The sequence below is a fragment of the Petromyzon marinus genome, chromosome 62, assembly GCF_048934315.1.
Source record: "Petromyzon marinus isolate PM22_M1 ecotype Great Lakes invasive population chromosome 62, UKy_Petmar_22M1.pri1.0, whole genome shotgun sequence".
In the NCBI taxonomy this organism is placed as follows: domain Eukaryota; kingdom Metazoa; phylum Chordata; class Hyperoartia; order Petromyzontiformes; family Petromyzontidae; genus Petromyzon; species Petromyzon marinus.
Genome location: NC_133728.1, coordinates 11,760,900 through 11,773,257, shown reverse-complemented (window position 1 = coordinate 11,773,257; position 12,358 = coordinate 11,760,900). Strand labels below are relative to the sequence as shown.

Below are 12,358 nucleotides of genomic sequence, written 5' to 3'. Positions count from 1 at the left end.
AAATAGTAGTGATCATTATTATTGTACTTGTTGGTCTCGCGCTAAGAGGAAATCACAGTGGCCGCTCCAGCGCCATGACGAGGGGCCGATGTAAGCACGGCCTCTCATTGGTCAGTCTCCCCAAAAAGGCGCCTCTGATTGGACGAGACGTTTTTCCGCGTGGCTGGGTGCGAGCATTCGAGATTTCAAAAAGGGCGGGGAGTAAAATGAACGAGGATTAAATATTAAAATTGAGTAAAAATACGAATAGGTGCAGGATTGGTGGGACCTGGACCATATTTTTAAAATTAAAGCTTGAATTTTCACGCGAGGCAGAGTGTGTGTAGAAAATTTCAACTCGTTGGGCTTTGCAGATCCGAAGATATTAAGCGTCAAAAATTCCAAAGAATATAAACAGACAACACGGCAAGTTCAATGAAAGTGTGTAATAATAATACAAAATAAGGGCCATTGCCCAAAACGTCGCCTATTATAATTTCTTCCTTTTAAGGCCACACTTCAGCGTTGTGCTTGTGCACCACTGCCAAATCAGAAGAATCACCAGCTAATGTGTTCAATGGCAGCAATGTACATCTCATGACAGTTAAACCAATACATTTACTTCGCAGAACTGAGATTTAGTCAAATTAAATTAAGAACCAATTTGTACATTAAATGTTTTGTGTGTGCAATCATTGGTGACTGGACTGGACTATAAACCCACTATGCTTGAGAATACGGTTCAACCACAGCCCAATCTCTGTATGAGTCTAAGGGTCTCTAAGTGGGTCTACGGATATCAATGTAAGTCATTGGTGGTCAGGCTGAGACCATCAACTCACTAAGCTTCAGAATCCAGTTTAATCACAGCCCAATCTCTGTATGAGCCTATGGGTCTCTACTTGAGCCAGCGCAGCCTTCGGTCGCCTAAGACAGAGGGTTTTTTTAATGGCCATGACATCAAAACGACCACCAAATTAGTAGTCTACAATGCTGTTGTGATCCCTACACTCCTGTATGGCGCAGAGACGTGGGCAACATAAAGAAGACACTGAAAGGCACTTGAGAAATTCCATCAGCGCTACTTAGGGAAAATCCTTGGCAGGATAAACAAACCAATGTGTTCTTGAACAGGCTGAGGCCTCGAGTATTGAAACTGCCATCACTCAACATCAGCTTCGTTGGGTTGGGCACGTTGTCAGAATGCCCAACTCTAGGCTTCCCATGCAAGTCTTTCTATACCAAACTCAAGGACGAGGACCAGATGAAACGTTGTTACAGGGATGTCCAAAGCAACCTCACCAAGTGCAACATCGACCCGATAGCACGTGGGGGGTAGCAGCTGGCACTCAAGCATTCATCTTGGAAATCTCGAGTCCACCAAGTATTCGACACTTTTGAGTCACAAAGACACCATCACAAAACTGACGAAGGAAAGAACGCACCCAGGCCAGACAGGATACTCAAAGATTCCAAACTATAAATCACGACAAGACATGATGTCACTGGAACAAGATATGTGGTTCCAGGATTATTGGCCTTATCAGCCGCATGTGTACCCACAAACTCTGACCATCATCACTGTCTATGGACAATCATCTTACTCGACCTCGCGGGATCCCAGATGATCATGACGTGAGTGTATGTGTCTCTACGTGTGTTTATAGATATCTACGTAAGTCATTTGTCCTCAAACTGAGACAATCAACTCACAATACTTGAGAACCCGGTTTAATCACAGCCCAATCAATGTGTGAGTCTGTGGGTCTCTACGTGAGTCTTTGGGTCTCTACGTGTGTCTATGGATATCTATGTAAGTCATTAGTGGTCATCCTAAACCATCAACTCACTACACTTGAGATTCCGGTTTAATCACAGGTGAATGCTGAAACCTGGATTAGAACCCAGGTGCTCGGCAGTGCCAGATCAGCATCTCTCATCTCCGAGTCGCATGGCCACCTCTCGCATTTTTTATCTTTAGATTCGTTTGCGATGAAGGACCTGCCTGGGCTCATCAAAGCGAGCATCGCTAGGCCGTGCATGTGGAGATAAGAGCCGTTTGTTCCTGTGGGTCGCATCGTTGATAAAGCGACAGAGAGAAAGTGGCGGGGATGCGTGTAATGGGAACGGGCCCCAGTGCAGAAAACGGCCCAGACTATTAGCAGTGGGAAGGATGTGCGCTGATATTTGAGACAACGGGGCCACAAAGATTGGAGTCATGCGCAACAAAAGGGGGCCCCCCAAAGAGAGAGCGGGCGGGAGTAGCGATGGGCCTCATTGAGGGAAAACACAGAAACGCTTTCTCTGAACGGGTAAGGCGACACCGCCACGCTATAGAAAAGAAGATCATCAAACAAGTGGAGACATTCTGCAGTAATCGCTTCTGCAAAAAAGGCTATAAACGACCGGGGCCGACAGCCCCCCACCCCACCCAGGCAACGAGGAGAGGTTTCACCGACTACTGAACGAATGTGTTACTACCGAGGAATTTCACTGCAGTGGCGGCGGTGTCAAGCGATGATGATGCCTCGGATCGTCAATTCGTATAGATTCTTATGGCTCATGACGAGGTTTGAGATGTGGCATAGTATGCCACGCTGTGAACCTAGCGACCGGAATTCGATTTTCCCAGCCACGGCTAACATCCAGTGGCGAGAGAAATTTGTACTGGTTCCTGGGACACCGCCTCTTCGACAAGCGGCACTCACAGCCGGGTCGCAGTGGTGGCTACGCTGCACGTGGCAGCTGTAAGCCAGTGCTGTTGGAAGATTGCTGGATCACACAAATCTTGTGAAACTCCTGTCCCATGGGCGTTGAGGAGGGGACATTTTCTCAAAGCGAGGCTCGCATTTTTTAAAATCGAGAAATACAATATTTAGTTTATTTATGTCTTTGTTTAACGTTATTCGCAGACCAATATCGTTATCTGCGAAATTTTCTGTTTACGAGCATCTCCCGAACGTATGCCTCGTGAATAACGAGGGAATGTCGTACCTGGTCATGGATGGCGACTTGGGGTTATATCGGTTTACACTTACATGCGAGGGCTGATCAAGAGTACTGTGTTTGCATTACGGTAGCCGCATGGTAAAAATAGGCCACCAGCTTTCCCAGCACAATTTGAAAAGTGTCGGAAGAAGCAGAACGTTTCAGCGTGTCTGACCGACCTATCGCATGGCAGGTCGCTTGCGGCTGTGGGGTAAAGTGTGGGTACCCCCGGTCGCTTCTTCCAACAGCAGGGGCCAGCAACCAAAACAACAGGAATAGACATTCTTTTCGAATTCGGTAAAAAAAACACTCAATATATCAAGAGAATCAGCAATACGCGTGGTGAATACGAGACAAGTGGGTCCTTAATAAATAATGTCACGCGAGTGGTCCTTAGAAAGAGCCGCAGGTTGCCGACCCCCTGTATCCGACACGTCTGGTTGGCGTGGAAGATTTGGCCCAATGCTCCCCCTCTAGAGCTCCCTCGAGTGGCGGACCTTCCACCCGAAGTGAACTTAACTACTAAATTATTTTTGTTTTACAAGGTAAGCCCCACTGAGCTACTATATTGCTATTTTTCAGAAGCGACCTGGCCACAATTGATAGGAGTGACTCATGCAGCCAGCTATGGCTACAGGGTTTGGTGGTACATGTTGTTTATGTCGTTGATTGTGAAATTTCGGTCACAGTTCCTATGATCACTGTTACTTTGCTTTTATGGTTTTATTTTGGTGATTTCGAAAACGTTTTTTGGTTTAGCCATGCTTGTTTGTTGTAATTGTTGTTGTTGTTTGACTTGCATACCACTGGGATTTTTGCACACAGCGTTGGTGTACGGTGCTTTTTTCTGGAAGATTTTGCTGTTTTTTCCTGGATTTTTTTGTTTGCGCATTGCCACTTTAAGATGTTATCTTTTTCATGTTTTGTTTGTTGCGGTTGCACCCAATTCAAGAGCCGAATGACTCACAGGGCTATACCAAATAAATTAAACTGAAAACTCAATGAAGTGGCTTATCATCGTGTGGAAATGTATAGCAGCCAAATACTCTAAACGCACGTTGACTATTATAAATGTGGTGGGATAAAAACTGGAGGACCCGGAGAAAAATCGACGCAAACACGGGTAGAGAGACACCACAAACTCAAATATACACCAGGCGTTAGGGCCGGTGAGGTAGTTCACATCTCGCCACCATGCGACGAGTGAGCGAGCAACCGCTGGGTTGCAACGTGTTCCTGTTTAACTGAGAAACGACGGCAAATAATGATGCAGCCACGCGGCAACTTGGTCCCTGCCGCCGTGCGATTGTGTACATCCTGCACGTGCATGCCATATTGGTGCGTTCATTACGAACGCTCCACTGACAACGTTCCGGAAAGTCGGCAACGGTTTACCGGTGATGTTTCAGCAACCCTAATGCTTGCACGCGAGCGTTGTTGTGGAGAATGTAAATCTAGTGTTCCCCACAACCGCCACGCGAGTGATGATTGACGTGAGTGATGATTGATGCGAGTGATGATTGCATTGAATTGTCTTTTCCTTTAGAATTTTGCGTGTGATTGGAGGGACCCCGTCACGCAGAGAGAGAGAGGTAATTTGCCTGTAAGGTCGGCAGACCTATCAGAATTTGGTTCAGGCAAAACCTGATTGCTGATGAGAAAATATTGAAAGCAGTCCTTGCCTGTACGATGTGGCAGTTAATCATCCATTGATTCAAGCAAGCCTGACTCTGCTGATGATTAGACACAATGTGGAAACTATTCCTTGCAATTCACGCAGCATTGGTTCAAGCAAGCCTAACTACACTATTCATAATAAAGGTTTTTGGGTTAGATCGCGTTATTTATAAATGAATAATATTGGTCGCGAAAGCCTACGTGTTAAACTAACTCCACTAATTCACGTGTGAATTCACGTGTGAATTAGTGGACCGGTTTCGACATTCAGTGTCTCGTCTCATCAGCAGAGCGAGGTTTTGCTTGGACCACTGCCGATGAACTTCCAGATGTTTGTATATCGGCAAGGGCCCCCTTTCTGCCAGATACTGGTGCTAGTTGTACGCATACCTCCATAAATACACAACACAGAATACTTTAAGTTATGCAACTGACACGTAGGAAGATGGTAATGCAATGACAAAGATCCCCCGCGTAGCCTCTAAACAGACTGTTGGGGCAAGTGCTGTTAGCGAGGAGGACTTATGAAGGCTGGCACGAGCACTGTGCAGTGCGTTACAAGTTTACATTGCTTTGATTATTAAGCAGCAAACCCTGGGTCAGTTTTTTACTTTCTCGGCCTCATCAGCAGGGTCAGGCCGCTTTAGACAATTGCTGCCACTGAGCTGCAAAATGTAATTGGGCCAGCACGCTCCATCAATTGTACGAAACTTGTACAATATTTCACGAACAATTAGAACAGTTGTTACACCTCCTCATTCGAGAGCCAAACATCCCACCTCCTGGCTCGGATATTCCTCCTCCACGACCCGAGTGTGACCATCAACCCGCATCAGAACATCAACAAGGGAATGCTGCACCCACATCTCCTCTTAACAATGGAATAAAAAAATATAAAGACACAAAACCACAGCAGATATACATAGAGACCCGTAGAGATACATAGCGATACATAGAGACAGAGACTCAGATATACATAGCGACCCGTAGAGATACATAGCGATACATAGAGACAAAGGCTCAGATATACATAGAGACCCATAGAGATACATAGCGATACATAGAGACAAAGGCTCAGATATACATAGAGACCCGTAGAGATACATAGCGATACGCTAAAGACAAGCCACAGTAGTGCGATTGTGGCAATGCAACTAAAACTTATGGATCACATAGTAAAGCACAGTAGTCTGCGCTCCTTCAACAGAAGAATATTAAAATGACACGACCTGTCTCCTGAAGCCCTATCGTGCCGAGCAGACCTCCAACATTGCCGTTTAGCTCCTGAGCATTTAGGAGGGCTATGGGCCATGCCTCGTGCCAGGTTGCTGAATCACCTTGTGCCCCACAGGGGCAGCTGCCAATAGGAAGGGGACTCTGCACTCCGAGACGTTTCGTTATTGTGGTACCGAGCGAGCGCGATATGAATGCAAGCTCATTCATTCCCTCACTCGTGTTCGTATCCAGCCCACAAATTAAGAATAGTTGAGAGATGTTGCCACGGTGGCGAGATGTTAGATACCTCACCTAGTATGTAGGAGATCGTTGGTTCGATCCCGAGTCGTCCTCTCAAACTAAACAAATTTTTATTTCACCAGGTAAGGCGAACTGAGCTATATAGCTCTTTTTTTTCCAAAGCGACCTGGCCACAAATGATCGCTCAATGAAGTGGCTTATCACGTGAAAACTTACAGCAGTCAAATACAACCGGAGCACCCGGATAAACATTCCACAGGACCACGGGGGGAGAGAGACAGAGACACGCAAACCCTAAATATGCAGCAGGCGTCTGTGTCGGGATCGAACTCACGATCTCATGCATACCAGGCCAGGTAGTTAACATATCCTAGCCACCGCAAATGCTGCGCCGTTGAGTTAAAATCGAACGGGGGACCTCCAAAGCTGCCCTCGCTCCTCAGACACAAAGTTCGACAAGTTTATGCTTATTGCTGCAGACATTTCTGCTCGTACGGTAAACCGGTATTTAACCGATTTTTCATTGCATACCGGTTACGGGGTGGAGTCGAACATTTCCCCGATTTTAGCAGCCGAACCAACCGCAGTCGGGAGAGTGAGCGAGCGGAGAGAGAGTAGCGAGAGAGAGAGAGAGCGGAGAGAGGAGAGCGGAGAGGGGGGAGAGTGAAAGAGGAGAGCGACAGCCTCACCGATATTGGACGGGACGCCATGGAGCGGGACCCCCACGAGGGAGACGGAGCAGACATCGCAACGTGGCGAGCGGCGGGAAGCCGCGGCGCATCAGGGAGCGCTACTTAACTCGCCCCGAGGGGTCCCCCCCCCCTACCCCCTAACCTCTTGGGGGTCACCCCCTTACCCTACCCCCTCGCAAGGGAACCCCCACTCCTTTAGCCACGTGACCCCCCCCCCCCGCTCCTTCCCGTGCCACTCAACTATATCCGCGTCTCTTTAGCATATAAAGGTAATCGATACCTGCACGTTTAACTTCGTTACCACCGTATGTAGCCGTGCTAATCGGAGGTGCGGGGGAAAGATAACAACCCAAACACAAAAATAAATGAGTTTTCAGTCTAGAGGGTTTAAAAGTGCATAGCTCCAGTGGCTTCCACATATCGGAAGAGCGTTCCAGACGGCCCCAGAAGCGCATCTGAAAGCACGCGATGCTGTCAGCCAAAAGCCGCTGCACCTGCTGCTGCTGCAATTATGAGCTGAGTTCGCGTGATGGTTTATGCTCCTTGACGAAATAAGCGAGGTATTGTGGTTCATTTGTGGCAAGCACTTTGTGTGTGCAATGAGTATTTTCAGTTTCAGTTTCCATTTATTAGGTATAGCCCTGTGAGCCATGCGGCTCTTGACTCTGGTGCAACCGCAACAAACAAAAATATGAACAAAGAAAAAGGTTTCAATTCTAGATTTAGTCTGAGCGTGGTTGTGTTTCGCTAAATTATCCTGTTTGATGAGTACTAGGTGCCTCCGTGAATGTATATGCTCTAACTTTAACATAGCTATTTCTGTGACCAGTTACAAGCTAATCACTCAGCTATTTCAATGCTAAATTCCATGCTAATTCCTTTGTCAAGGGGTACCTCTGCGGATGTGTATACTTTAACTTAACTATTTCAATGAGCCATTTCAATGCTAAATTATATGCTAATTCCTTTTTTCAAGGCGCGTGGTCTTTTTCTTCTCACACAGCTTAAAGGTCGTGATCTAAGCGTGGCTTCTTCCACTCCAGCGCTGTCCTCCAGACAGTCTCGTCCCTTCACCTGATGAAGGCCGCTTGTGTTGTGGCCGAAACGTCGTGATTTTTTGTTATTTTATTTTCACCTACGTGACTTTACCCAATAGAACCAAAGAGTATAAAAAGGTTTCAGTTTTGTTGCCAGAAAAAAAGGGAAAAACCCTATTATTACGTTTTGGTACTGGCCAAGGAGGTCTAATGACGTAGATGCTCACCCCGAGCCCTCATTACTTTGATAGTGCATTGTCTTTGAGCTGTGTGACGCCTTTTGGCGTCATCTGGTCGAGCACCAATTGGGTCGAGGCTCAAAAGAAAGCCGTCCCTTGGTGTGGACCAATCAGGCGAGTGTCTACCGTGGCGAGTGTCTACTGTGGTGAGTGTCTACTGTGGTGAGTGTCTACCGTGGTGAGTGTCTACCGTGGTGAGTGTCTACTGTGGTGAGTGTCTACCGTGGTGAGTGTCTACTGTGGTGAGTGTCTACCGTGGCGAGTGTCTACTGTGGTGAGTGTCTACTGTGGTGAGTGTCTACTGTGGTGAGTGTCTACTGTGGTGAGTGTCTACCGTGGCGAGTGTCTACTGTGGTGAGTGTCTACTGTGGTGAGTGTCTACTGTGGTGAGTGTCTACTGTGGTGAGTGTCTACCGTGGCGAGTGTCTACTGTGGTGAGTGTCTACTGTGGCGGGTGTCTACCGTGGGGCGTGTCTACTGTGGTGAGTGTCTACTGTGGTGAGTGTCTACTGTGGTGAGTGTCTACTGTGGTGAGTGTCTACTGTGGTGAGTGTCTACTGTGGTGAGTGTCTACTGTGGTGAGTGTCTACTGTGGTGAGTGTCTACCGTGGTGAGTGTCTACCGTGGTGAGTGTCTACTGTGGTGAGTGTCTACTGTGGTGAGTGTCTACTGTGGTGAGTGTCTACTGTGGTGAGTGTCTACTGTGGTGAGTGTCTACCGTGGCGAGTGTCTACTGTGGTGAGTGTCTACCGTGGCGGGTGTCTACCGTGGGGCGTGTCTACTGTGGTGAGTGTCTACTGTGGTGAGTGTCTACTGTGGTGAGTGTCTACCGTGGTGAGTGTCTACCGTGGTGAGTGTCTACTGTGGTGAGTGTCTACCGTGACGAGTGTCTACTGTGGTGAGTGTCTACTGTGGTGAGTGTCTACCGTGGGGCGTGTCTACTGCTGTGCTTATCTACCGTGGCGAGTGTCTACCGTGGCAGGCCAACTCCGCATTCATGCCGGCGATTGGCGGCACCTGGAGGCAACGGCTCCTCCGGTGCCATTGTTGCGGTTCGGCAAAGTGCGAGGAGCCGGCACCCACGTCGCCTTAAAGTGCACCTAGCCTGGCACAAGCGGCGTGGTTCAACATATACTCGAACAAAGACAATCGCCGCATCGCACGCTTTCAGATGCGCTTCTGCCGACTTCTGGAACGCTCTTCCAATATATGGAAGTCACTAGAGCACTTTCAAATCATCTACAACGAAAACTCATTTAGTTAGAACTGCTTTTTATGTGTTAGTTTGTTGTCCTTCTCCCGCACCTTCGAGTAGCACGGTTGGCTATTTACGGTGCGAAAGAAGTTCAACATATATAAATACAAATCAGTACCTGGTGCAGTGTGCAAATATCTTGACATGGAAGACAAAGGTGGCCAGGCGTGGTGCTGGCCACCCACCAGGTTAGGGCCACTGAGCTCTGTAACTCTTTGTCAGAAGCGACTTCACCACAAACGATAGCTTAACGAAGTGGCTTATCACGTGCAAATGTATAGCAGCAAAATACTCGAAGCGCGTGTTTCTAAATGTGGATGAAAAAAACGGGAGGACCCGGAGAAACATCCACGCGACCACGGGGAGAAAATGGAAACTCTATATATACAGGCGTCAATGTCGGGATCGCACCCACCACTGTTTGTATACCAGGCGAGGTAGTTAACATCCCGCCACCTGCTACTCTCATGCAAAGTAGTCGAGTGTAGAGAAGAGGACGTTAGTTGTGCATCAGCTTCTCAGCCACGGCAACAGAAAGACAACGGCGCACCTGATCAATGTTCCGAATCTGGACAAAGGACGCATTTACGTTCCAGTTTGTGCCTCAAACACGAGGGAAGAATCAAATATTACTCCTGAATGCCTAACTACAGGACTGGGTTTAATTACCGTGCTGTCAATAAGTTGGCGGACGTTATGTGGAGGAGCCAATTTAGCATAAGCTCGGTTTTGTCAGAATGTAACTTAAAAAAAGCCCTGTCATCCAATTTGTTTTATTTGTATTGATCATTTGGGGGTGTACAACTTCCGCGACAGTGGAGTGTGTTGCGTAGCGGGATAGGCGGCTCAGACAGACAACCAATACGCACGTGTAGGACCGTAGGACTACAGCGTTCTGCTGTACATGGTGCGTCAGATCACTTTTTTTCGGGGAAGGAAGGGGGAAAGAGGGGGGGAGTCAGTGTCATTTCAAGTTCAGTCAGGTAAACTCAAGGTCGTTGGAGTGGCATTCACGAGGGGGCCCAGATCTGGGTGAACTCCCCTTCCCTATTCCTCAGTTTCAAACTCAGGTGTTCTAAAGCTGCTGGAGCGAATAGGGAGGAATGCCAGAGGGTGAATGAGGAGGCCTCATGATTCTTCCAGGAGATCAGGATGGTCTTTCTAACCGCAATGTGAAACGCTTGGAGAAGTGTGTGTTGGTGCCTGGTGATACCTTGGGGTTTAAGGCCCAAGAGGGAGAATTCAGTGCTAGGTAGTATCTCGGTGCCAGACATCAGGTTGTACAGATCGGTTATTTTATCAAAGAATGTCCTAATGGCGGGACAGTCCCAGAAGGCGTGAAGGTAATTTTGGATGGTGCCCGTGGGGCACCTAGAGTAGTCTGGGGATATGGTCTGGGAGAATGTAGCCCTCCGTTCGTTAGTGAGATATGTGCGGTGAAGGAACTTAAATTGAATCGTCCTGAGAGGCACCGTCATCCAGGTCTTAATATAAACTAAATAATTTCATTTTAAAACTAAGCAAAAAACTACACTTTTTTTTTACCAGGCAAAGACCACTGAGCTATGTAGCTCCGTTTCAGAAGCGACCTGGCCACAAATGATAGCTCAACGAAGTGGCTTATCATCATGTGGAAATTTATAGCAGCCAAATACTCTGAACGCCTGACGTTGATTCTAAATGTGGAAGGTAAAAACTGGAGGACCCGGAGAAAAATCCACGCGACCACATGCAAACTCCAAATATACAGCAGGCTTCAGGGTTGGGATCAAACCTATGACCTCCTGGTATACCAGGCGAGGTAGTTAACATCCCCTAGCCACAGCGGCGTCCCAGCAAAACCCTGATTTACGTCTCCCCATTTACGTCGTTTTGCAAATACGTCGTCACTTGATTAACACCGCTGACCGATTAGCATCCTCTCAACCCCACCACTCACGTCTCTGACAGCACCGTACGTCCTTTCTCGCGATCTGTCGCCTCTCAGCCTTCGCCTCCACCACCTACCCTGTCAATCTTCGATTTACGTCGTTTCGGTAGTCGTCGTTAGCACCTTTCAGGAACGCATCTCTCCACCACTACCAACCTCACCAATCATCTCTCCACCACCACCACTACCACCCTCACCAATCATCTCTCCACCACTACCAACCTCACCACTCATCTCTCCACCACCACTCTCACTAATCATCTCTCCTCCACCACCACCATCCTCACCACTCATCTCTGCACCACCACCCTCACCAATCATCTCTCCACCACCACCACCACCAATCATCTCTCCACCACCACCACCCTCACCCTCACCAATCATCTCTCCACCACCACCACCACCAATCATCTCTCCACCACCACCCTCACCCTCACCAATCATCTCTCCACCACTACCACCACCACCCTCACGAATCATCTCTCCACCACCACCACCCTCACCACTCATCTCTCCACCACCACTAACCTCACCAGTCATCTCTCCACCACCACCCTCACCAATCATCTCTCCACCACCACCACCACCACCAACCTCACCACTCATCTCTGCACCACCACCACCCTCACCAATCATCTCTCCACCACCACCAACCTCACCACTCATCTCTCCACCACCACCACCAATCATCTCTCCTCCACCACCACCACCAACCTCACCACTCATCTCTCCACCACCACCAACCTCACCCTCACCAATCATCTCTCCACCACCACGACCCTCACCAGTCATCTCTCCACCACCACCCTCACCAATCATCTCTCCACCACCACCACCACCACCAACCTCACCACTCATCTCTGCACCACCACCACCACCACCCTCACCAATAATCTCTCCACCACTACCACCAACCTCACCACTCATCTCTCCACCACCACCAACCTCACCAATCATCTCTCTACCACCACCACCACCCTCACCAATCTTCTCGCCGCCATCCCCTCCTCGCCCTCGCCCGCGTGCTTTGTGCTCCGTGGTTGTAGCGGGCGTGCCCAGCCAGGTCTGTCAGCAGGCGCGGGCGG

At 48.5% G+C, this 12,358-nt stretch overlaps 1 protein-coding gene across 1 annotated transcript in view; it reads right to left on the bottom strand.

Annotated features, from left to right (window-relative positions):
• The window catches only part of ZPLD1 (zona pellucida like domain containing 1), a 76,764-nt gene extending 64,408 nt beyond the window's left edge, over positions 1 to 12,356 (bottom strand). Inside the window, exon 1 of the mRNA XM_076053742.1 lies at positions 12,257 to 12,356. Coding sequence (XP_075909857.1) covers positions 12,257 to 12,274 — 18 coding nt within the window. The 5' untranslated portion in view covers positions 12,275 to 12,356. The remainder of the gene's footprint in view (positions 1 to 12,256) is intronic.
• Positions 12,357 to 12,358: the final 2 nt, after the last annotated feature.